Source organism: Caretta caretta, chromosome 6 (assembly GCF_965140235.1).
Source record: "Caretta caretta isolate rCarCar2 chromosome 6, rCarCar1.hap1, whole genome shotgun sequence".
Lineage (NCBI taxonomy): Eukaryota > Metazoa > Chordata > Testudines > Cheloniidae > Caretta > Caretta caretta.
In genome coordinates, this window is record NC_134211.1 from 18,856,271 (window position 1) to 18,881,572 (window position 25,302).

The 25,302-nt window shown below is 42.2% G+C and overlaps 1 protein-coding gene across 2 annotated transcripts in view; it reads right to left on the bottom strand.

Annotated features, from left to right (window-relative positions):
- The window catches only part of LRP5 (LDL receptor related protein 5), a 250,104-nt gene that overhangs the window by 159,844 nt on the left and 64,958 nt on the right, over window positions 1-25,302 (bottom strand). For both annotated transcript variants that reach the window (XM_048852536.2, XM_048852537.2), the window contains exons 3-4: window positions 13,533-13,730; window positions 1,433-1,629 (exon numbers count right to left, since the gene is read on the bottom strand). In XM_048852536.2, the coding sequence (XP_048708493.1) occupies window positions 1,433-1,629; window positions 13,533-13,730 (395 nt within the window). The remainder of the gene's footprint in view (window positions 1-1,432; window positions 1,630-13,532; window positions 13,731-25,302) is intronic.

A 25,302-nucleotide genomic window follows, 5' to 3' on the forward strand; every position in this document is an offset into this window, starting at 1 on the left:
ATTCCTTCTATTGTTTTTTGTTTGTTTTTTTAAATTAAATGACTTTTTAAAATAAGATGGATGGAGCTAACATTTCCTGCCATTAATCTCCAGATACCAGACCTTAAAATCCTAACAAAGGTCACCGGGTAAAATGAGCTTACTGGTCTTACCCCAGGGCCTTACCTTTGTTTGGATAAAAGATTCTAACAAGCCTCATCTACACTAGAGATTTTTCCAGTGTAACATTTAAGCAATGTGTCATATAGACTTGATACAGGCAGGATGAGTGGACATGGTGTTTAAATACATTGTTGGTTGCCTGGAGCCTTGTCTATACTAGCATTCAGCAGTGACTGTGGGAAATGTTGGGCAAAAAACCTGAGTATAGACATACAGTACTCTTTGGTCAACCAGTGTGAATGGAGGAAAAAAAATGTTTTAAGGACACATTCTGTCCAGATTAAATCCTGGTTTGGCCCTACTCTCACTTGCCAGCCAAATTCTCTTTGAAACCACTGCAGCAGGCATCACATTTGAAGGAAATTTAAAGCAAGCAAATAAGCTTATGAGGCTGAATTTAAACATCATGAAGGAGCAAAGTGCAAAAACAAAAAGGTTTTGCTTTGCAGCTCCTATTTAATCAAGTTATCCTCCCAACACCCTCTATGGTAGGTTAAAATAAGTTTCACCTTCATTTTCTAGATGGGGATAACAGGGAAATGTTTATCCAGAGTCACCTAGCAAGGCAGAGGATTAGAACTCAGGGAGCGCCTAGCCTCCAATCCCACATTCAGTCCACAAGTTACAAGTGACTTCCAAATAGTGAAGTTGGTCCACTTAGGCATCAGAAACTGGTGTGGCCTCAAACAAAGGGATTCTCCTCAGATTTTTAATTTATACCAAGAATGATGAACCTGATGGTGCACACAGCCAACTGACCTGAAGTCAATGGGATTTTTACCTACATAGGACTGAAGGACTGGCTCCAGAATGTTTACAAGCTGCTTTGCTGCCAGTCTGACACCCACACTAAGTATTCCCACAGGTGAGATGCCTGTGAAGTCCTTAAATTTACATGACTAGGTCTATATGTCCCAGATCTAGAAGAGCAACTAACTTATGTAACTAAGCTCATGAGTATCCCCCACTGACCTGAATGGGGCAACTCACATATTCAAAATTACACCATTGCTTAATTGTTCTGCTGGACCCTGGTTTATGTTACCAAAATGTAACATAATTCAACCTGGGATTTTTGAAGAAAGCTAAAGGAACTAAGTACCCAAACACTATTAAATTTCCAGAAAAGTTTAGCGTCTAATTTATTTATGACCCTTTGAAGCTATGAGGATCTAATTCACACGACATTTTTATTAGATTCATTTTTCTCCACCAAAACCAATAATATTTATACAGCGTTAGAGAGATTACAGAAAAACCTGAAACATACAGTATGGCTGCCGCTCTGGGCTCAAGACCTGGATATCCATTGGTGAATAAAGTGCATTCAGTATTTCTCTCTTTTTCTCTCCGGTCCTTTTGTCACAGGCATGAATGGAGCGAGTCTGCCAGTCTGTCCAATACAACGTCTCTCCAGACAACGTCAGCGCAAATGGGTGAGTGAGACTCCCTTCCACAACCTTTTGCCTAATGTGTGAAATAGGAGAGAGAACATGAAACATTAATAACATTGATTCTGTAAATCACCAGACAGACAGGTATCTGGGCTTTTTAAAAGTCACATTTTTATTTTTTATATATAGCAGGGATTTTTAAAAGGCACACTTTTTATATATAAACCCTTATGTTTTACAACAGCCTCTGCTGTTAATCTGCCATCTGTTCATTGCTTCCAACTCAAATCCAAAAAACGTTATCCACCTCATTTTAAACATGGTCACTATGGTAGACTCCAGAAAAATGTTTCCAAAGTTTTCCAAAACTGTAATACCAGAATGTAAATTAAGCACAAATTTGACAGAATACCAGCTTGACTCTCTTGAAGCATACATATTTAATGACCCCAGTTTACGCCATGTAAAATATTCCAGGACATCATAACGGAGGGAACCTTACAAATGTATGCAATAAAAATTTATGCCGGATTTGTAAATGGAAAGTTAAACTATGACTGCTTCATAGCAGTCAAGTTGGGAATATGCTAGGCAATCACGAAACAAAAATATATTCTCTAAGGTGCCACAAGTACTCCTTTTCTTTTTGCGAATACAGACTAACACGGCTGTTCCTCTGAAACCAAAAATATATTGTGTTTCATAGCAACAAGAGCTCTGATTCAGTAACAAACTGACCCCTGCAAGGCAACATCAAGGTTCTCTAACGTAGCTGAACAAATGTCTGAAAGTTGAGTCCTAGAAGAAATGGAGACTGCAGAACACTCCTTTTTATTAAAATGCTAATTATTATTTTTGTCCTCATGCCACATCTGGAATCACTGCCCAGGTCTATGCCATCAACTTCCAGTTCTTCTTTTGTCTCTTTATCAAGGCCCCACTCTCTTCATTACATCAAAGAAATGATTGAGGCAAGTGCCCAGATGTTCTCTTTTTAAATTATCCCACACCATCACTTCCCATCAAGAACAGTTTCTTCAGATCATCAACAGATTATACTCCTCAGAGAAATTTTTGGATATCAGAGCAAGAACATCTGTGCTGAATCTCACAAAATCATGGGTCATCATTGATGGCATCTGGTATGACATTTTCGGGTGCTAATAAGAGCAAGTGTCTTCACAATGTGAAGACCCACCTCATCTCAGGATTAGGAGAAAGAATCATTACTGCTATTTCTCAAAACCTCTTACCCACTAATCTCCTCTCAAACAGAAGTATATCCTTGGGAACGAATCTTTTAATGCTGGAAGTGCTGGTTACTAGTGAGAATGGCTTTCTAAGAGTTCTGTACACTTTTTCCCTCTATTAACTGTGGTTTAAACAGAAATAAGAGTGATTTATTCCTTGAGGATTTTTCTTGATCAATAGCTTTGTGGACTTTTCTTATATTTCTAAGTAAATATTTTACACACACACACACACACACACACACTAGTGAGAGGCCTCCTTTATACTGGACTTTTGATATTCACCATTTACTTTGCATGAAAGTTCTTAGGCCTACAATAAGAAGAAGTTATTCACCTGGCATAGTAACTGTGGTTCTTCGAGATGTGTCCTTCTGTGGGTGCTCCATTTCAGGTGCACATGTGCCTCTTGAGCCCTTGATCAGAGATTTTCTGTTAGCAGTGTCCATTTGGCCTGTGCATGCACTCTATATAACTTTGTGCCATATACCCAGGATATATAGAGCTGCATGGGTGAACTGCCCGCAGCTCCTTCTCTGCCTGAACATCCAACAAAGAACAGTCCAAAGCAGAGAGAGGGTAGTGGAGCACCCACAACAACACACATCTAAAAGAACCAGAGTTACTGCACAACATGGGTAACCTTCCTCTTCTAGTAGCATCCCTATGGGTGCTCCACTTCAAGAGACTCCCGAGCAGCATCCTTACAGGGAGGAGAGAGCTTTGGAAGCAAGTCCAAGACTGAAGACAATACAGCAGAACCAAGCACCACATCAGATCTGATGGCATGGACCAAGGCACACTGTTCAGAAAAAGCACGCACTGAGACCCATGTAGCAGCTCTGCATACCTCAGACTCAGGAATGTTTTTGAGTAAAGCTCTGGAAGTTGCCTGTGATCTGGTAGAGTGTGCTACTATCCTTTGGGGGAGGTAGAACACTGGCTGCATCATAAAGAGGATCCACCTCCAAAGTCTCTGTGTAGAGATTGCGGACTCATTGGATCTTTCTGAGATCAAGACAAGCAGTCTAGGTGATTTCCGAAACTGCTTGGTCCTATCTACATAAAAGGCCAATGCCCGTCTCACGTAAGTATGAAAAGAGGTCTCACATTGCGACTAATGTGGTTTAAGGAAAAAATCTGGTACAAGAATGGCCTAATTAAGATGAAAATCCAACAGCCCTTTGGGTAAGAATTTAGGGTGTGGCCATAAAGAGCACCTTGTCCTTGAAAATACCATAAATGAGGGGGGGTTCCCATCTAAGCCCCCGTCTCCCCCAACCCTGGTGGCCGATGTGGTAGCTAATAGAAAGGCCGGCTTCACAGATAAGTGAAGCAAGAAGCAAATTGACAGAGATACCTCAAGAGACCTCCGTTTGAACCTAAGTATCAGGTTGAGATCCCAAGAAGAACTAGGATCCTTAACCTGGGGGTAAAGGGTCGATAAACCCTTAATAAATCTTGAGGACTTGAGGAGCAAATATGGAAAACCTTTCTAGTGGGGGCTGAAATGCTGATATTACAGCCAGATGAACCTTAATAGAGCTAATTTTTTCACGCCCAGTAGGTAATACAAGATGGTTGTGAGTGAAGAGGATACAGGCACAGGACAGTGACACCAGTAGTTGAACCTTTTCCATTTCTGAAGGTAAGTAATTCGAGTTGATTCCCTCCTACTGTTTAGTAATACCTGTTGTACTCCTGTGGACCAGGTGGATTCTAATCCTGTGAACCATCTAGGAGCCATGCTTGGAGGTGGGGGACCCCTAAGGATGAGGTGAGCCACAAACTTGAGACTTTATGAATTTGTTCAGTCTTCTCAGATCTAAGATCGGTCTCCATTCTCCATCCCTCTTTAGCATGAGAAAATACTTTGAGTAAAACCCTTTCCCCCTGTGACGAGAGAGAGTACACTTTTTAACTCAGTATAGCCTCACGAGAGGGGGCCCCTGAAATAAAGTGGGTGGTACAGCCCAATGTTATAAGCTCCAGGACCCAATTGTCCATTGTAATATGCCACCAAGACTGTTTGAAATGGGAAAGGTGGTCTCCAAAAGACAGAATATGGGTGGGTGAATGGTTGCAGCTTGCAAATTAGAGGTGAGGGAGGAACTGAACCCTTGACAAACCAGTCAAAATTATTGTTTCAATTATGACTGGGTACTCACAGAAGGAGGGTGAGGAGCTCTCTTCCTCTGGAACCTGTCTCTCTTTCTAGTGGATTCGGGGGTTTCGTGAAATCCAGAGAAGTGGGCAGGGTGCAATCTATGGGCAGTATGAGATCTGCTAAATTTCCTCTTGTTCATAGAGGTGTATATAGTGTGACAGGGTCGGCCCGGATGGCTACAGGAGAGTAACAGAAGGCAGATATATTAGCCCCAGGCTAAGTAGGTCCCTTTTCCCTGGGTAAGGTAACAGGGAAGGTGACAGAACAATCAGGACCTTCTGGAGACAATTAAACAGCCAGGCTGATTAGAACACCTGCAGCCAATCAAGAAGCTGCTAGAATCAATTAAGGCAGGCTAATCAGGGCACCTGGGTTTAAAAAGGAGCTCACTTCAGTTTGTGATGCGCATGTAAGGAACTGGGAGCAAGAGGCAATAGGAGCTGAGAGTGAGAACGCATACTGTTGGAGGACTGAGGAGTACAAGCATTATCAGACACCAGGAGGAAGGTCCTATGGTGAGGATAAAGAAGGTGTTGGGAGGAGGCCATGGGGAAGTAGCCCAGGGAGTTGTAACTGTCGCACAGCTGTTCCAAGAGGCACTCTAGACAGCTGCATTCCACAGGGCCCTGGGCTGGAACCCGGAGTAGAGGGCGTGCCCGGGTTCCCCCCAAACCTCCCAACTCCTGGTCAGACACAGGAGGAGTTGACCTGGACTGTGGGTTCACGAAAACGGCCAAACTGAGGGCTTCCGTGAAGCTCCAAGGTGAGCAAATCCGCCAATAAGCGCAAGACCCACCAAGGTAGAGGAGGAACTTTGTCACAATAGCTGGAGATCTCCGGATGGCCTGGAACTCCTTCAGTATTGGAGAGACTCATCTGCAGTCCCAGGGAAGAGCTTCCAACCACCACATAACAGAAGGTCCTCAACAATATTCTGAACCTCTCTTGGGAACCATGACACCCTGCACATAATAACGGCACTGGTGATAGGTCTGGTGGTGGTGTCCACAGCATTCTGGCTAATAACTGACCCTCCATGATGATGGCCTGAAAGTGTTTTCTATGCTCCTGCGGAAGGGCTGCAAACTTACTGTAATTCGTGAAGTCATACTTGGCCATGATCACCCGATGGTTTGAGATCTGAAACTGGAGAGTTATCGATGAGTAAGCTTTTTGTCCAAAAAGATATAGCCTCTTCTGATCCTTATCATAAGGGGAAGACCTAGAGTAATGCTGTTGACCCCTCTCATTTACAGCATCACTACCAGGGTATGAGATTGGTTGGGGGGACAAAAATCCTGAGTCCCTGAGAGAAACATAATATTTTTTATCCGCCTGCTTGCAAGTTGGCAGGACGGTGACAGGAGTTTGCCGCATAGTCTTTGCAGCATCTAGGAGAGCTTCATTAATGGGTAGCTCAAGCCAGGTGGGTAGTGCCGACTGCAGAATGTCTAGAAGCTTGTGTTGTGAGTCTTTAGCCTCCCCAAGGGGTATCCAAGAGTGTCAGCCATGCTCTTCACAAGGTCCTGGAATTGGTGAAAATCATCAGCCATTGAGGGTGGTGGAGGCATGACTGCCTCATCCAGAGACGAGGATGAAATAGAAGTTTTGAGGGATGGCTTCCTTATCCACCTTCGGCCTCAGCTATTCAAAGGTCTTCTCATGTTGGAGGTTTGGTAGAAGAGACGGTGTAACTATAGCCCCTTGGCACAATGGAGCTGCAGGTTTGGCAAATGGCTGCCAATACGCTGCCCAAGGATCCCAGTATGGCCACTGGGGGGCCCATATGGGAGAGGGGGTGGCAGCCAGGATCCTACCACTCCTCTCACAGACGAGGATCCTTGTCAAAATATGGGTTCTTATGCTAATGCGTAGGGTAACCCAATACTGATAAAGAGGAGACTGACTGAATGTCTCCTTCATCCTCAATGTCCTCCAAAGCGGAGGCCCCAGGAGAAAAAGGTGGAGAATCTTGCGGTACCAGGGAGCAGTGGCAATCCAGTGGCTGGATCTTGGCACCAAGAGTCATTCAGTACCCAGAAGCAGTGAGGACTCCAGTTCGTCCAAAACTGACTGGTCCCTGGAATAGCAAAATTCCTGTGGTACCAGGTGGGTCAGTACTGATGCAGCAATTGAGGTGGACAGTACCATGGATCTGGAGTGCGTAGGCACCGGAGCCAAAGGTGTCTTGGTGCTTCGATTGTGCCAGTACCGACAACGCTGAGTGAGAAGGCACCGATGGAAAGTCTAATGTAGATGGTGCCAATCTAGAGGAGCGTATATCTGGGCTCCCTATCTTTCATAGGTGGTAGCAGGGGCCTGCTGGAGGCTTGCTTTCCCAAAGCACTCCAGGATCTCCCAGCCCTGCCACTACTGGAAGAAGGGTCCTTTGCTTTCATGGTACTGAATTGAGAGATGCCTCTGACACCAGAGATGTGGCAGGAGATAGGGACCTTTTGGGAGCTAGCTCCTTGTAGTGGGAGACCGAGCTCCTCCTCTTTGGAGCTTTCCCTGAGTCCTCTGAAGTCTTTTCCTTCTTAGGGGAGACCAAGCCAAAAGGGCACTGGATCTGTCTGGAGGCTGATGTACACTGGGGAGATCTCCTGACCTGACTCGGACACAGGTTGAAGAGAGCACTCCCTCAACAGAAGGCTCAACTTTAGTTTCCCAATTCTTCCATGCTCCAGATTTGAGAGCTACACAAAAGTTACCCTTTTGGGCAATATGGGACTCTCCCAAGCAATGGATATACCCTTAAAGAGTGGCTGTTGATGACTGGGATAGCCTCCCAACAAGAGAGGCAGCATTTGAAATCTGGTGAGCCCAGCCCGCCCAGACAAATTCCCGTGAAAAAAAGGAGAGGGGGGAAAAAACCAAACGTCTCACTATTATCTAACTAATTCTGCACTAACAAAAACTAACGCTAACTAGAAACACCAAACTAACTAAAAACAACTGTAGAACATGCCATGACATTCACTACAGCTCCTTCTCAGCCCAAGGCGGTAGAGAAGGGATGGAGGGTGATTTGCCCGAGTAGCTCTGTATACTCTTGGTGTTCGGCACAAGGTTTTATAGAGCAGGCTGAACAGAGGCTGCTAATGGAAAATCTCCCATCAGGAGCTTAAGAGGCGCATGGGTACCTGATGTGGAGAAGGATGGACTGGAACCCACACAACTGAGAAGTTTGGAGCTGCTTCCAAACTTGGCGTTTCCGGCCAGTTCTAACTCACCAACTTAAGTTCTGATCCTGTAACACACACTCTGCAGGGAAACCCCCTGCTCATGTGTGGAGCCCCATTCAGTTTCATAGGGCTATTGCTCTGAGTCAAGCAATCAATTGCATATAGTTCATTGCAGGATCTGAGCCCTATTCATCATTCTGCAGTGCTTTCCCTCATGTTACATGTCTCTCGTTGAATTGATCTCACATTCCTTCCAGTTTTCCTTAACCTCTAGATAAATATTATAGCCCCAATCATCACGACAGATGAATCCTATTTTAATTAAACTTTTTTTTTTTTTGGAGGTATGCCACTGATTTGGAATGAGCAGAACTGCAAACCACAAAATGTAATTTTACAACACATCTTTTGTAATCAAGAGATCCCAAAAGTTTATGCACCCAGTAACAACTTGGTGAATTTCAAAGCTCAGCAGTTTTTGGAGCAGGGACATTTTCTTAGTAAGTGGAAAGCAAGTATGACAAATTTCCAGCTTGTTAAAAAAAACCCAAGTCTTAATTGCTTACTTCTTGTGTTGTGAAAAAATGACTCTCTTCAAACCACAAAAACAATCCAGATCAAAGTAACATTGGTTAATATATACATTCAGAATCTTCCAGATAGAACTTTGAAAGTTCACAGAAGGGAGACGTTCCCCAAGGAAGGGAAAAACAGAAGAAAATATTTCTTGTAATGAAAGACTTGTCTTCACTTAAAGCGCTGCAGCTGCTCTGCTGTAGTGTTTAGTGAAGACGCTACCTACACCAATAGGAGAGCTTCTCCCATGGCTGTAGGCACTCCACCCCGCTGAGCAGTGGTAGCTATGTCGATGGGAGAAGCCCTCCCATTGACCTAGCACTGTCTACACCAGGAGTTAGGTCAGTATAACTACATCGCTCAGGGGTGTGGATTTTCCATACCCCTGAACGACATAGTTATACCAATGTAAGTTTGAGATGTAGACGACCGCTAAGAGTCAGACCTTCATTTGTACCATTTGTGTGCAGGAAGTAGGGGAGAGAAGAGAGGTTAACACTGATGGAAGACAATCCTGTTTTAGTGTCATAAACATAAGCTAAATTTTCATAACTGTTTTGAAAAATTACATACAAATTTTTACATACATTTGTATATGCAAAGCTCATTTTATGCACATACATTAGGTAAGTATTTGCACATGCATATGCAATGGTCACTGTATGCAAAACTTCTATGTGCAGTTTTGGAGGTAGAGTTAAGGCTGCTTTGAAAATCTGACTCTGTAAACAATCAGCAAGTGATTTCTCATAGTAATAAATCACTAAAGAAATAAAGAAAAACCTAACCTTTTAGTATTCTTACCTTCACTTTCCACCCTTTGCTGTAATGCCTTTCCTAGTAAGGATGATGTCTAAACTTGTGTAACTTTCTAGTTCTGGAGCATTTGTATTGAACTATGCACTGTCTGTACTTTTTATTATTTCCATCCTTTATACAACAGGTTCCCCTCCCTCCTGGATTATGTGCTTTGAACAACTGAGTTCTGTATGATTTACTTTCAAACTGAAGCCTGCTAACACACAGACAGATCACTCCAGTAATTTTAAATCCACTACACAGAATGCAAATGACTGGTTTATTTGAATTGTGAAGTGATAGGGCCTTGGGGGGAGGGAAAGGATTTGTAGTACTGAAGGATTTATTTCTTGACAAATTTCAGGTGAAATTTATTTTGTTTTGTTAAAAATAAACAATATTCAGGAATAAAGCAGCCCAATGCTATTTCAATGTCTCTTCTACAATTATTTTCAAGTTTGAACTGCAATATCAATCTAACTGGTCACCAGATGCCAAAGAGTTTACTTCATCAGTTTTTGATTTTCTAAATAAATTTATCAGTGGGGAAAAATTAAACAAAAATCCCATAAATATGCACTATAAAGATCAAGATCAACACTCATGGAATTTGATAAAAAATAATATACCACAGGCCTAACATTCTAGGAAGGAGAATTTATCATACAAATGGCAGTAATACAAATTATTTATAGCAGACTGAAATTCTGACACTAACTTTACTATACAGTGGACTAGTGCCTTTATTCAGCTGCATGGACTCAAGGATTTTCCAGAAATGTGCATTACATTGGGCTACCCTGACACCTGGTGCATATTCATGCTCTCCAAGACCAGCTACTAAAGTGTGCAATGCAGGCGTATTGTTGAGCTAAATGGATTTCACATCCAGAGCGGGGCACAAATTAATTCAATATCTGTATTAAAATGCCATTTCATTTATGGTACAATATAACTGGAAAAAGAAACCATGTGCTAAGCTGTCACAAGACAATTTGGACAGAGTTCCTTTGAAATGGAAGGCCCTATTTGGATTTGAGCATTCAGGATACTCGCTGCCTTTCTCCTCCACAATATAAGCGAATTAAACACTACTTACTAATTATTGTCTGAACATCCTTGCACATGAATAATTTGGAGTGAAGTCAATGGGAGTTGTGTGCACAAGGGAACCACAGGATCATATTTAAAATTGAGAAATAACCAAAATAACCTCTTTTAAAAAACAAACCATTTCAGATACATTAAATTGTGCAGAAATGTCAGTTCATAGTGAGATAGCACACGCCCTAAAAACTCTGAATCAGCTACAAGTCTTTGAGATATTATCCCATATCTGAAAAGTTTCCCTCCCTCATCACTACCTCTGGGGCTCCCTCTGTGTTACTAACTTTGTGATTATTATTACTATTAATAGCAGCACACAGCTCTTTTAAAGCCCTTTGTATCAGTAAATCTCAAAGCGTTTTAACAAAGATGGTCAGTATCACTGCCCCTATTTCACAGATGGGAAACCCGAGACGCGGTATACCTTTCTCTAAAGCACTCTGGAATACAGTTCACATGAAAGATGTACTACATTTTATTTTATATTATACTGGTATAAAAAGAGGTGCATAATACAAAATCTATCTGAATTTTTAACAGGTTGGATAACTGGCTTCATAAGAGGGAATTTTTGGTTATCTGAAATACACGAATCATGTATATTATACAGATATACCTATAATTTCTATTTTGCCCTCGTGTTTTTTCTCCCATTGGGATAGCAGTTGTTACCAACTTGAGCCTCCGTTCTGCTATGTTTTAACATTAGACCCGTGGCCCAATCAACACAGCCGCAGCCCAAGTGACATCCTCAGGGTCATACGGGGGTGTGTGGGTGTGTGGAACCGCTGCATTAGACAGTTTACATCTCCAGGATGCTTTCCTTTAGAGCAGGGGTCTCAAACACGCAGCGGGCGTGGGGTTGTTTTCTGCAGCCTGCCAGCTCCCCGCGACCCCCTGGTCCCCCAGCATTTACCTAGAGCGGCTCTGGCCTGGTGCGCACCGGGGGTGGAGCACCGCTCTGAGAAGCAGCCAGGACCTGGTGGAGGAGGGGCACAGGGGTCTGTGTGTTGCCCTGGCTGCACCTCCAGGTACCTCCCCCGGAGCTCCCATTGGCCGCAGTTCCCCATTCCTGGCCAATGGGAGCTTCTGGGGAGGTACCTGGAGGAGCAGCCAGGGCAACACACAGACCCCTGTGCCCCCCACTCCAGGTCCAAGCCGCTTCCCAGAGCGGCGCGGGGGCAGGGTAGGCAGGCAGGGAGCCTGCTTGGTGCACGCCGGGCCAGACCTGCCCCCTGAACCCCTCCTGCGGCCGAACCCCCTGCTACACCCCACACCCCTCCTGCACCCCCTGGGAGCAGGGAAGGGGCAGAGTTGGGGTGGGGATTTCAGGAAAGGGGATGGAGTGGGGGCAGGGCCAGGGCAGCGGGGGGTGGGGGGGTGGTCAGTGGTGCGGCCCTCGGGCCAACGTACTCGTCCTCATGTAGCCCTCATGGTCATTTGAGTTTGAGCCCCCTGCTTTAGAGCGATGGCCACAATGTCAACATCGCAAGTGGGGTTTCAGGACAGAGAGAAGATTTAAGCCGGACGATGGAATTCTGAATGCTTATGGTCCCTTCACTTTAAACAAACGCTGTGCATGTGTTTAAGATTCAGTATGAGGAGCACACACACAGCTTCACGTACATGCAGACAGTGCATTAGGTGGTGTTGGCATTTAAGATCTGTGGCAAAAATTTTCAAAAAGATACAAAGGGGAGTCGGGTGCCCTATTGCCCTTTTTGCCTTTAAAAATAATTCTCCCTTTATTGTAGTAATATTAAATAATTTAAAAATTAAAAAGGCCAAACAAATTAAGTTCACAGGAAGATTTACTTCTCTCATGCTCTGCTCAACAGGAGGATATTTGACTGTTTAATAAAGCACTTCTTGGATACCAAAGTTTGAGGTCTAAATAACAGGATAAGGTCCTTTTAAATTAAGGTAGTGTGTTTTGGATTATTTCAATCACACCAGATGGCATTTTGTTAATCTGGTAGATGTACATGTGGCTACATCTTAAAGCCATTGGGAGACTGAAACTGGTGCAGAATGCAGTGGGTTGCTTATTGAGTGGGGCATCTTGCTGGAAGCCTATGACACCAGTGGACCAGGATCTGCATTTGGTCTCTGGGTGGATTTTAAAGTATTGGTTACAATCTATAAAGCCCTAACAAGCCCGGGACCAGCCTCCCTGAGGGATTACCTCACTCCCCATGGCAGACAACCACAGTTGTGGTCAGCAGGGAAGCTCCAGTAGGATCCCCTTTGTAATAAAACAGATGGGGTGACTGGCAGGGCATTCTTTACGAGAGCTCAGAGCTTCTGGAACCTGCTCCCAACACTTAGTCCAAAACAGCACAAACTTGATGACTGGGCATGCTGCAAAAGACACTTGTTCAACAGGATGTTTGGAGAAGGCTGAGGGATGTTCCCAATAATGCTGAAGGGGTGGAAAGGATTTCTGTAGGTGGCTAGCTAGCTGAGTTCCTGTTAAAATAATTATTTTAACAATGCTGGAACTTTACTATATCATTAATGATGTGGTAGGGCACCTGGAGCCTTGGATAGGCATCTGTAATCATTTTAAAATATATAAATGTGCCTAGAGCAGAAAAATTATACTGTGGGGGAAGGCTGTAACTGGCCTACAGTAGAATGCTGATGCAAATATTCTAATTATTCTTTAACAAAAATAGAACCAGTCATATGAATGCCAGGAATCAATACATATTCACATGCAGGCTAATGATAAAGGTTAGCAAGATTAATAAGGTAGATATACACACAGTTATAAATGACTAGTGAAAAAAGCACTAGCATAAATGCTAGTTATGAAAACGCAAACATGCAAGCATACACGCAAGTGCACACACCCTTCTCACAAACTGATACAGACCAACGGGAAACGTACCTAAAGGAACCATCCAGATTAGCTCTATGAATGAAACTCAGCTTTGCATCAGCCCAGTACAGCTTCTGCTCATCAAGATCTATTGTGAGTCCATTAGGCCAATAAATGTCTGAATCAACAATTATTTTTCGAGTGCTGCTATCCATTCCTGCCCGTTCTATTCTGGGTGTTTCTCCCCAGTCCGTCCAATACATGTACCTAAAAAAAAAAAAAGAGCGTGTGTTAAGAAGTTAAAATGCTCACTCATTGAAAGCAGCAATCACATCTGAAGTTTAAAGTGTGATTTTTAATATTACTGTACAGTGGCATAATTACACAAATACCCCAAAGCTTTTACTAAACAAACACACACAAACTTAAACCAAAATTCCAGTGGTTCCAACAAGTTCCTGCAATAGGACAATGTATTTCATAAACTTTCCACATTGTATGAGAGATTACCATTCATATCTCAATCTTAGAGTAGAGTCGCAACGTCAAAAGCATGTACAACTGTGTGCTGCATTCGCAGGCTCAACTACTGCAACTGCATGTACTAATCACATTTACACATGCAAGCGACCAATTGTGCATCCAGCTGGCCAATTAGCTCATGTAATTATAGTAACTGCGCTCAAATTTTTGCAAGTCTGTGGACCACAAGGAAAGAATGAAGGTAAATGGCAGTGTTCCTTTAAATAAATAAACTGAATGTTTCTGTATACTAGCTACATCTCATTTTAAAATTTTGGTTTATAACAATCAGTTCTTTCTTTCTTTCTTTTTCATACCCAGGCTTGAGTTCAGGATTCTGGTTTTCCTCAGTTAGCAGCTTATGATTTTGCTATCACCTAAGCAGTATGAAAGAAAGAAAGCAAACCCTTGCTCTGTGTTATCAGCATCAGCCAGGTCACCCCAACAGCACAGAATCTGGAATACAGACATCACCAGGTGAAAGCCCTCTTAGTTCACCTCATATTTATATTTAACTTTTAATTCTATGTGCATAACTCTGAAAGAATATATGAGAAGCAAGAAACATTTCCCTTCCCTCACAGCTAAGATGGGACCTTAAATCATCAGAGTTATACTCAAAACAATGAGGAGTCTGGTGGCACCTTAAAGACTAACAGATTTATTTGGGCATAAGCTTTTGTGGGTAAAAAAACCCCACTTTTTCAGATGCCTGGAGAAGTGGGTTTTTTACCCACGAAAGCTTATGCCCAAATAAATCTGTTAGTTTTTAAGGTGCCACCAGACTCCTTGTTGTTTTTATGGATACAGACTGACAAACAAGGCTACCCCTTTGATACAAAGTTATATTGATAGTACCAGCCGCGCCTTCCCTCACCCACAAGTGTGGCCACATTCATTCTGGTGTAAGAGTGCTTTTTTAAGAAAACCCAAACAACAACAAAAAAACCCCATCACTTTAGTAAGGGATTCAAGCTAACCCAAAAATGCCATTCTATATACTGGAATAAAGGTGTCCGCAATGGGGAAGAGAGGGTTATACCAATATAACTGGTAAAACTCTCAGGTAGACAGGGCCTTCATCTGAGTTCACCATCTGCAAAAAGGGACTAATCATACTCCCTTCTCTCCTACCCCTTGTCTTTCTTGTTTATTCAGTCTGCAAGCTCCTCAGGGGAAGGATTGTCTGACAGTAGGTGTATTTAAAACACCTAGCATAATTGGCCCCTATATTTTGGGAAGGGCCTCTAAATACCGAACAACAACAAATGTTTCAGTTTACAACTAGTTAAATAAACATCTAATCTAATGTAGTATCCAGGGAGTTGAACCGTTTTCCAACTATAGGTATAGAAAATTATAACAATGTTTGATTCAATGTAATAAAACAAAAACAAAAAACCACTGAAGCTAGCTGCTGTATCACAGGGGACGCAACAAACCACTGGAGAAAGAAACATGGGGTATAAATTTGATTTATAAGGCACCTTTGGTGAAGTGTGCCCAAGGCAAATAAATTTAGAATTAGAAATAAATTAGAAATAAATTCAATTAAATTAAATTCAATAAATTAGAAATAAATTCAAGCATGGATGTAATATGCTGGGTATAATCTGAAGTTACAACAGGATAGATACACTTTGAAACACAACGCTGGTTTCAAAAGCAGCACAGCCATTGGAGCAACCATCCCTTTATGACTTGTAGCAAATGCCATTTGTTCAAATAAGTCATAAAAAATTGTCTATTAAATGTCACATTTTCAAAGATTCAAGATAATAAAGTGAAGTCTTAGAAACCTAAGTCTTAGGAGGTAACACAGAAAACCACGTTTTCAAGCAGGTGCCATTTTCTTACCATTTCATTGACATTTAAACAAGTTTTCTATTCACAATCCTGTCTAGAGGACTTAAAAGTAATTCAGTAACTGTTGAGCAGCATTTATCTTAGAACAAAGAGAAAAGAGATCACGGGAGGGTAAGTGGGAGAGGCAGACTGGCCTTCCCTTGGTTTTGTTTTCCCAAGTGCATACATTCAGACAACTCATATCTTTCGGTGTTAGTCTCCCCGTCAGAAATAATCAATTATATTTGCAGCTGAAACATGTCATGAAGAAAGGCCTGAATGCAGGGGGGAAATAGGAAGTTTCAAAATTCCCAAAAGTTAAAGAGTAAAAATTAGGGCTGTCAATTAATCTCAGTTAACTCAGGCAATTAACTCAAAAAAATTAAATCATTAATCGCAGTTTTAATTGCGCTGTTAAACAACAGAATACCAATTGAAATGTATTAAATATTTTTGGATGTTTTTCTACATTTTCAAATGTATTGATTTCAATTACGACACAAAATACAAAGTGTACAGTGCTCACTTTATATTATTTTTATTACAAAAATTTGCACTGTAAAAATGAAACAAAAGAAACAGTATTTTTCAGTTCACCTCATACAAGTACTGTAGTGCAATCTCTTTTATCATGAAAATGCAACTTACAAATGTAGATTATTTTGTCACATAACTGCACTCAAAAACAAAATAATGTAAAATTTTAGAGCCTACAAGTCCCCTCAATCCTACTTCTTGTTCAGCCAATCACAAAGACAAACAAGTTTGTTTACATTTATGGGAGACAGCACTGCCCACTTCTTATTTACAATGTCACCTGAAAGTGAGAACAGGTGTTCGCATGGCAGTTTTGTAGCCAACACTGCAAGGTATTTACATGCTAGATATGCTAAACATTCGTAGGCCCTTTCATGCTTCAGCCACCATTCCAGAGGACATGCTTCCATGCTGATGACACTCATTGAAAAAATAATGCGCTAGTTAAATTTCTGACTGAACGCCTTGGGGCAGAAATGTATGTCTCCTGCTTGGTTTTACCCACATTCTGCCATATATTTCATGTTATAGCAATCTCGGATGATGACTCAGCACATGTTCATTTTAAGAATACTTTCACTGCAGATTGGACAAAATGCAAAGAAGGTACCAATGTGAGATTTAAAAAGATAGCTACAGCACTCGACCCAAGCTTTAAGAATCTAAAGTGTCTTCCAAAATCTGAGAGGGATGAGGTGTGGAGCATGCTTTCAGAAGTCTTAAAAAAGCAACATTCCTATGCAGAAACTACAGAACCCGAACCACTAAAAAAGAAAATCAACCTTCTGCTGGCGACATCTGACTCAGATGATGAAAACGAACATGCATCGGTTCGCACTGCTTTGGACCGCTATCAAGCAGAACCTGTCATCAGCCTGGACGCATGTCCTCTGGAATGGTGGATGAAGCATGAAGAGACATATGAATCTGTAGCCCATCTGGCATGTAAATATCTTGCGATGCTGCCTGCAACAGTGCCATGTGAACGCCCGATCTCACTTACAGGTGACATTCTGAACAAGAAGCAGGCAGCATTATCTCCTTCAAACGTAAACAAACTTGTTTGTCTGAGTGATTGGATGAACAAGAAATAGGACTGTGTGGACTTGTAGGCTCTAAAGTTTTACATTGTTTTGTTTTTGAATGCAGTTTTTTTTGTACATAATTCTACCTTTGTAAGTTCAACTTTCATGATAAAGAGATTGCACTACAGTACTTGTATTAGGTGAATTGAAAAATACTATTTCTTTTGTTTTTTACAGTGCAAATATTTGTAATAAAAATTATAAAGTGAGCACTGTACACTGTTTTCTGTGTTGTAATTAAAATCAATACATTTGAAAATGTAGTAAACATCCAAAAATATTTAAATAAATGGTATTCTATTATTGTTTAACAGTGCAATTAATCGTGATTAATTTTTTTAATAATTTGCTAGCCCTAATAAAAATTATTTCTTCTACATCATCCATCTAGTCCTAGTACCTTGTCACCAGCACTGGTCCTTAACAGATGCTTCAGAAGAAGGTGTAAGCGATCCCACGCTGGCAATCATGGAACAACATGGCTGTGTAGGGACATTTTCTTTCTTACAAGGGTCAGTTAGTGGTTGGCTTATGCCATAAAACATGCACGTTTATATCCCTGACATTTTTACCTAATGTGACCTGTGGAAACTGTTATTCCCTTGTCCAAAAAAGATCCACTTGTTTCCTCTGGCCTTGGAGAGAGATACTGGAACTGAGGCAGAAGCCAATGTATTGGAGTGTTCATATTTGATTACATTACTTGACAGAAGAAGTGAACAGATTGCATTCCACTGTTGTATGTGTCAGTTTAAACAATTCTAGGTTGTGGTGCTGTAGCTGTATTAGTCCCAGGATATTAGAGAGACCAAGGGGATGAGATAATATCTTTCATTGGACCAACTTCTGTTGGTGAAAGAGAAGCTCTCAAATTCTGTGTAAGCTGGAGAGCTTGTCTCTCTCACCAATAGAAGTTGGTCCCATAAAAGATATTACCCTCACCCACCTCATTTTAAACAATTTGCACAGTGGTGAGAGCCCATAAATGGATACTTTTATTTATTCTAACGAAACGAAAATGAACTATCAATGTCAAATCCTTTTCTGAATCCCACTAGGCCACTGGCATCAAAAACTTTTGACAGTGAGTTCCACAAGTTAATTATGGAGTGAGGGGGAGAGAGAGAAAGTTTTTCCTTGGATTGGTTTTCATTTGGTTCCTTTTAATTTCATTGGATGCTTCTGCAGTCCAGAATTTTGAGAAAGAATAAACTCTGATGTTCCATAAAGTACTTCCCAAATACACCTCCTATTTTGTCCCTTATTATGTGTTATCTCTGAATTACATAGTCTTAATCTTTCCCTCTCTCCTCATTTGGAATTTTTCCCCTTGCTTGTAATTCAAGTTCATACAAAATATGTAAACAGAAAGAATATGTCTGAAGCTTAGAAAATGGTTTTGGATCCTCAGAAGACGACATTGAAGTGCAAAGTATTCTTTATACGGCCTGATTCAAACTCCCCTGAAAACAATGGTAAACTTTACATGCATTTTTTTTTTTTACACCCCTGAGCAACACTGCTAGGTCAACCTAAGATTTAGGTGTAGATCAGGCCTACATTAAACTTAACATGCGTCAGCTGACATCTTCCAAATCCTAGCCTAGATAAGGATACTGTGACTAGGCACTGCTGCTCTGAATTCAGATATTTTGGGTGAGGCAATAGCCTTGATGCCAAAATGTCCTGGCTTCTGTGGATTTATACTAGTTTAATTGTATGGTAATTTTTTTTTTTTAAAGGAACCACCAATCCAGTGCAAACTGTTACAGAAGAGTCAAGAATATCTTACCATGCCCAATTGGAAACCTGCAAATTAAAAATGACTTTGCACTATATTAAATAGTTATAGTAACCCCTCACTCATCATGAATATATTTAGATTTATAAACACAAACCAAAAAGGAGCTCTAAGTGTCCATGACAATTATTTAAAAGTAAACCCAAAAATAAAACCAGCAGCAACCTCCTGCATGCACAGCAGGAACTAATTAAACCTTACAGAAGAAGGAAACAAAGAAGGAAAAATATGCCATCTTCCCTAAAAATACCCCTTCAGCAGCATCTTCCGATGAAGCTGGGAAGCAAGTTCCAAAGCCCAGGGAGCCCTGAAGAAGCACATCCTGCCAGCAGCTGCCTTTTTCTTTTATATCAAAAGGGTTCCAGCTTGGGAGACTCTGATGACCCCAGCTGTGGCCATATAGCATGAGCTGATGCACGGTTCCACAAGAGGACAAGTCTCAGGCCATGCAGAGCTTTATAGGACTAAACCAAGAAGTTACACAATACAACTGGAAACCCACTGCATGAAGTTTGCTTGATTTGCCTGCACACTAACTATACTCCCAATATTTAGCAGATTACCAGGGACCTTACTCATCCTCAGCCATGTGCACATGACTCCTGTAGAATTCAAGAGGAGTTGCACACATGCAGACTTCAATGGGAGCTACACGCAGACATACCTAACAATATAATATGGTCCAAGGGTAATAGAAACTGCAAGGACTGTCTAGCAATTCCCAGGGGCATTTGTCAAAACAAATATCACTAGATCAACAGGCAGTGAAATGGTAACGTTATCAACATTTCTGCAATGGGTCATTTTTCTCTTATACTTGATCCCTTGTGTTTTTTAACCTATAGTACAAAAGGTGCCATGTAATACCAACTTCTATTTTACAATCCAGTTACTATTATTCTGCATATCTGCATTAGGCATGAGTACTATCATTTTAATGAGTATGTTGACTGGAAAGACACAGTAGTTGTTTTTAAAAGTGTTTCCTATTTTATATAGAATTATACAGCTCCATTACCACAGTATCTGTGACCACCTGGGCATTTGATGCATTTATTCTCATCACCCCGTCAGGTAGGGAAGGGCCATTATTCCTACTATACAGATGAGGAACTGAGGCACAGTCATGCTAAGTAACTGCCCAAGATCACATATGAAGTCTGTGTGGAGCTGGGAATTGAACCTATGTCTCCTTAGTCCCGGTTACTAATCATTGGCTCATCTTTCCTCCCAGCGTAACACCTTGGCTGTTCTGATTTTGTACCGCTCAAATAATCAGAAGTACTACACAGAGATCTATATCATGCACTAACTAATAAAATGTCACATTTAAAGTCTTTGTCTATGTGAGAATACTAAGATCACAATGTACGGACTTTTTTACCCTCCTTCTGTCTTACAGAAAGTCGTAAAATCAGTTCAAATCAAATTAAGTACAAATCTGATCCTGGCTGAGATATTGTATGCCAAGGTGCAACCCAAAACAGAAATTATCTGGGAGAGTTATAAACCCCAGGAAAAAAACAAGTTTATTATGGAAACACTGACATAAGCTTAGCTAAAGCAGCACTAGCAAACTCTGCTGGAACAATACCATTAGAACAAGAGTTTACCAGAAGAGTCTGGACATTAAAATAGGTCAGTGTAGGTCTGTGAAACAAGCTCAGAAATCCTCAGGCATTCTAGGAGACTGACATGCTCACAAATCTAGTTAAGCGGTGTGGAAAAGAAGCCAGCTGAGAGGGTCTTTTACTGCTTTTACCGTAACTAACCAAAGAACTATGCCAAGGGAAGGGAGAGGGGGAAAGGCAAGGAGTTGGAAGTTCATCTAGAAGCCTGAAATTCACAAGCAGGAGAATGGAAGAAAAAACGTTAAGCAGCAGGACTACTTAGCATGAACGCCTGGTAATTAATAAATCAGCATAGTCATAAAGCATACCTTTTTAATGTGAGGGGCCATGAATGTGTTACTGGAACATGAACCTGTTGCATGTAATGAAAATATTAAAAAAACTTTTCCCGATGTGATCACAATTGGCAAGATTGAGGCTTCAGGCCCACCCTCAAACTAACCCATGGATCTGCTAAATAAAAGAACATCGGAGTCTTCTATTGAACCTGTTTGCGCCAGTGAAACAGCTGTGGCACGGTACCTGAGAAATCTCAAGAGCAGAATTCAGTGAAAAAAAAATCCACATTGATAAAGCGATACTAAATTTTCCTAATTCATGTAATGTTCAAATACAGCTTTTACATTAAGCACTTTGCTTTTTCAAAGCACTGTATGCAACATTTATCAATCCTTGTAGGAACATAAGTAAACAATACCTTCATTTTTAGGGACGGGTATACTGTGGCAGAAAGCAGCAGTGAGGTGCCTAATATGACAGCAGCGCTGCCTAGTGGATCAGGCACTGAATGGGACACAGGAGACCTCGGTCCTATCCATAGCTTTGCCACTGGCCTGCGGGGTGAACTTGGCCAAGTCACTTCTACCCTATATGCCTCAGTTTCCCCATCTGTTAAATGGGGATAATACCACCTCTGAAAAGCACTTTGAAAGTCTACTGATGAAGAGAGGCAGGTATCATCATCATCATCAGAAACGGGAAGAGCTAGGATTAGAACTCAGCTGTTTGAATCTCATTCTCTACCATAGGTATAAATCTTATAAGTGACAGGCCAACATCCTTCCTGACTATGAGCCATTAAAACAATTAATCACAACAGGATGTGCCACTGCCCAGTAAATAATGGACTTAAACTCGCCTGATAACAGGTATTTAAACCAATTTAAGAACATCCACTTACGAAGGCTGCAATGATTACTGGTGCAACATGTGTGTACACAAGACCTAAGGCACCTAAATGAAGTAGCCAGATTTTGTCAACTGCTCAGCACCCAGCATCTCCCACTACTCACAATGGAAGCTTACCACATGACAAAATCTGGCCATTTTATTTAGGTGCTTATATGGAAGCTGTGTTCTTTTGAAAATGTGGCCCTACTTCTGGGTGCTAACCACTTAAAGTTCTGAACCAAGGTGTCATTTACGATTTTTTACAAAAAATTCACTGGATATAATAGGCTTCCAGGAACATTATTCGCTAGAACATATTATGGGTGTTAATTTTACAGAGTATCCAACCCTGAAGGATAAACACAACCTGCGTGACTTTATTTAAACTAACAAAGCACCAGAGTGCTTCCATAAAAGTTACAAGTTACAGCCATGGGTAAAGATGCTTCAGACAATCATCCAAAGCTGACAATGTTTTAAAACAAACAGTCCCATAATTGTGCCTTAACAAATCACAGTGACACATTTGATTTTATGCACCCAGCTCTGCTTCCATGTGGATAGCAGCTGGAAGATAAGAGCACGGTAACATTTGCCAGGCTCTGCAGAAATGATTAACATTCAGGTTACAAATAACTTTTATTTCTTTATGAACCCCTCAGACAGTTGCAGAGGTAATAAAAATGAGGCACTTTTAGGCAGGAGCACACATTGGCCCACAGCCGGCACAGTGATCCTCCAGCGATCAATACACACCATAAATGTTTCACCAAATGAGCTGGGAATAAACAAGCTAAGGTGACTGATCCTAAACTTATTTTACTTCTCCTTTAAGGATACAAATGCTTCTCATCACCTCCTCCTCTTTGGGTTTTGCCCCCCCTAGTTCGAGGTGTTTCTTCATTATGCTTTTCAAATTACATTAAAACAAAAATAGAACACAGACAGCACTGACTAATGCTGGCCCTAAACTGAATCATATTTTGTTAGACTGAACATATGCTGGGAACAAACAAATTAAAACCCACAGGAGCTTTATCAGTGAGAAAAGGTAGGTCTCTTTCTGAGCGCAAAAACACTTCTGAACTATCCAGTCAAACTTTTGTAACCAAAAGCTTACTAGACTCAACGGAGCTAATAAAACCTACCCTTAACTGGCTGGTCCAGCAGTCAAATAAGCACAGTAGCTCAAAATTTTATTACCAAAGCCCCTATTCAGGAGGATAATTAATCATATGTGTAGTCCCGTTGAAGACAATGAGTAATTAGGCTGTGGGACATGCTGAAGTATCATGCTGAATCTGGGCCTCAATGGAGTTTAATGAGTCTGAAGAACATGATTGATAGATGCCTGGAAAAATGGCCAAATTGCACTCCCAGGGCCTCTATTTTGCCTGCTTAGCTCATTTAAAAATTCCAGGTGCAGGAGCAAAACAGGATGGAAACCATACTTCCTTTAGCATAAACCTGCAGGTCAATTCTTATTTCCTGATATTTCATCCCTCCTGTCATCAGGAAGCTGGAAGAGTTGTGCCATCTCCCCAGATGAAGCACTGTGTCACTAATCTTAGAGTCCTGTCCCATCCATCCATCGTCCCCCCAACACACACACTGGGCCAGACTCTCAGCTGTTGTAAATCAGCATATCTCCATTGACTTCAATGAAGCAATTCTGATTTACACAAGCTGAGGATCTGCCCTCGGATCTGTCAGTTACGTTCCAGGGATGCTGAGTTAAATACGTATCTAAAACTTCTGTTTTTTGCCCACTACCAGTCCATGTGAGTAAAAAAAACCCTCAGAAAATAAACAATCATCACCACAATAAGAAGAAATCTTAACATCTTGAGCACTGAATGATGCGGGGTCCTGCATAAAAAATAGGATATGATCATCTAGTACACTGGTTTTAAAACTTTTTTTTCTGGGGACCCAGTTGAAGAAAATTCTTGATGCCCACGACACAATGGAGCTGGGAATGAGGGGTCTGGGGTGTGCAAGGGGCTCAGGGCTGGGGCAGAGGGTTGGGGCTGCAGGGTGGGGCCGGAAATGAGGGGTTCAGGATGTGGGAGGGGGGTCAGGGCTCTGGGTGCATGGTCTGGGGTGGGACCAGGGATGAGGGGTTTGGGATGCAGGAAGGGCTCCGGGTGTGGGAGGGGAGCTCAGGGCTGGGGCAGGGGGTTGGGGTGCAGGAGGGGGGCAAGGCTCTGGTCTGGGGTTGCAGGCTCTGGGGTGGGGCCAGGGATGAGGGGTTTGGGGTACAGGAAGGGGTTCCGGGTTTGGGGGGCTCAGGGCTGGGGCAGGGGATTGGGGAGCGGACTTACCTCCGGCGGCTCCTGGTCAGAGGTGCAGCGACAGGCTTCCCGCCTGTCCTGGAACCATGGACCACGCTGCGCCCCAGAAGCGGCCAGCAGCAGATCTGGTTCCTAGGCAGAGGCTCGCAAGCAGCTCTGTGCGGCTCTCGCCCCCAGGCCCAGTTCCCCCCCACCCCCAGCTCCCATTGGCTGGTTCCTGGCCAATGGAAGTGTGGAGCCGGTGCTCGGGGTGGGGGCAGCATGCAGAGGCCTATGGCCCCCCTGTCTAGAAGCCGGACCCGCTGCTGGCTGCTTCCGGGGTGCAATGTGGTGTCGGAACAGGTAGGCACTAGCCTGCCTTAGCTGGGCAGCACCGCTGACAGGACTTTTAATGTGCTGACCAGAGCCGCCAGGGTCCCTGGGTGCTAAGCAAGGCGACCTGGCGCCTTACATGCTGCTCTGAACTCTGAAAAACACTGCTTTAGTAGAATAGCGTGTATGTACCCCCAGGAAGGTGGAAACATTGTTGCTCAGGCTACCTCATTTTTACCTTTTCCTCACTTTCAAGCACTTCACTTTGCAACCTTGATGTTCACTGAACGTAGTCCTTTTTGTATGGAATTTCCTGTTCTAGACCAAGAACATGGAGCTCTCCGTCAGAAGAAATATGAACCACCATTAATCTTGCCACATTCAACGCCAATCATAAAATGGACCTCTCTGTGCCCAGAATAGTACCCTCATTCTCAGGTTCATTCCTTTAAAACACACACAAACACACGCAGCCTAAGCCTGCTTCTTAGTGACGGAGACGGAAGAGAATACACTCATTTATTAAATAATGGGAGGCGCAGAAACACTACAGTGACAGGGATCATTATAAGTAGGGCCCTACCAAATTCACAGCTGCGATAAACTCGTCACGGACCATGAAATCTGCTCTTGACCGTGAAG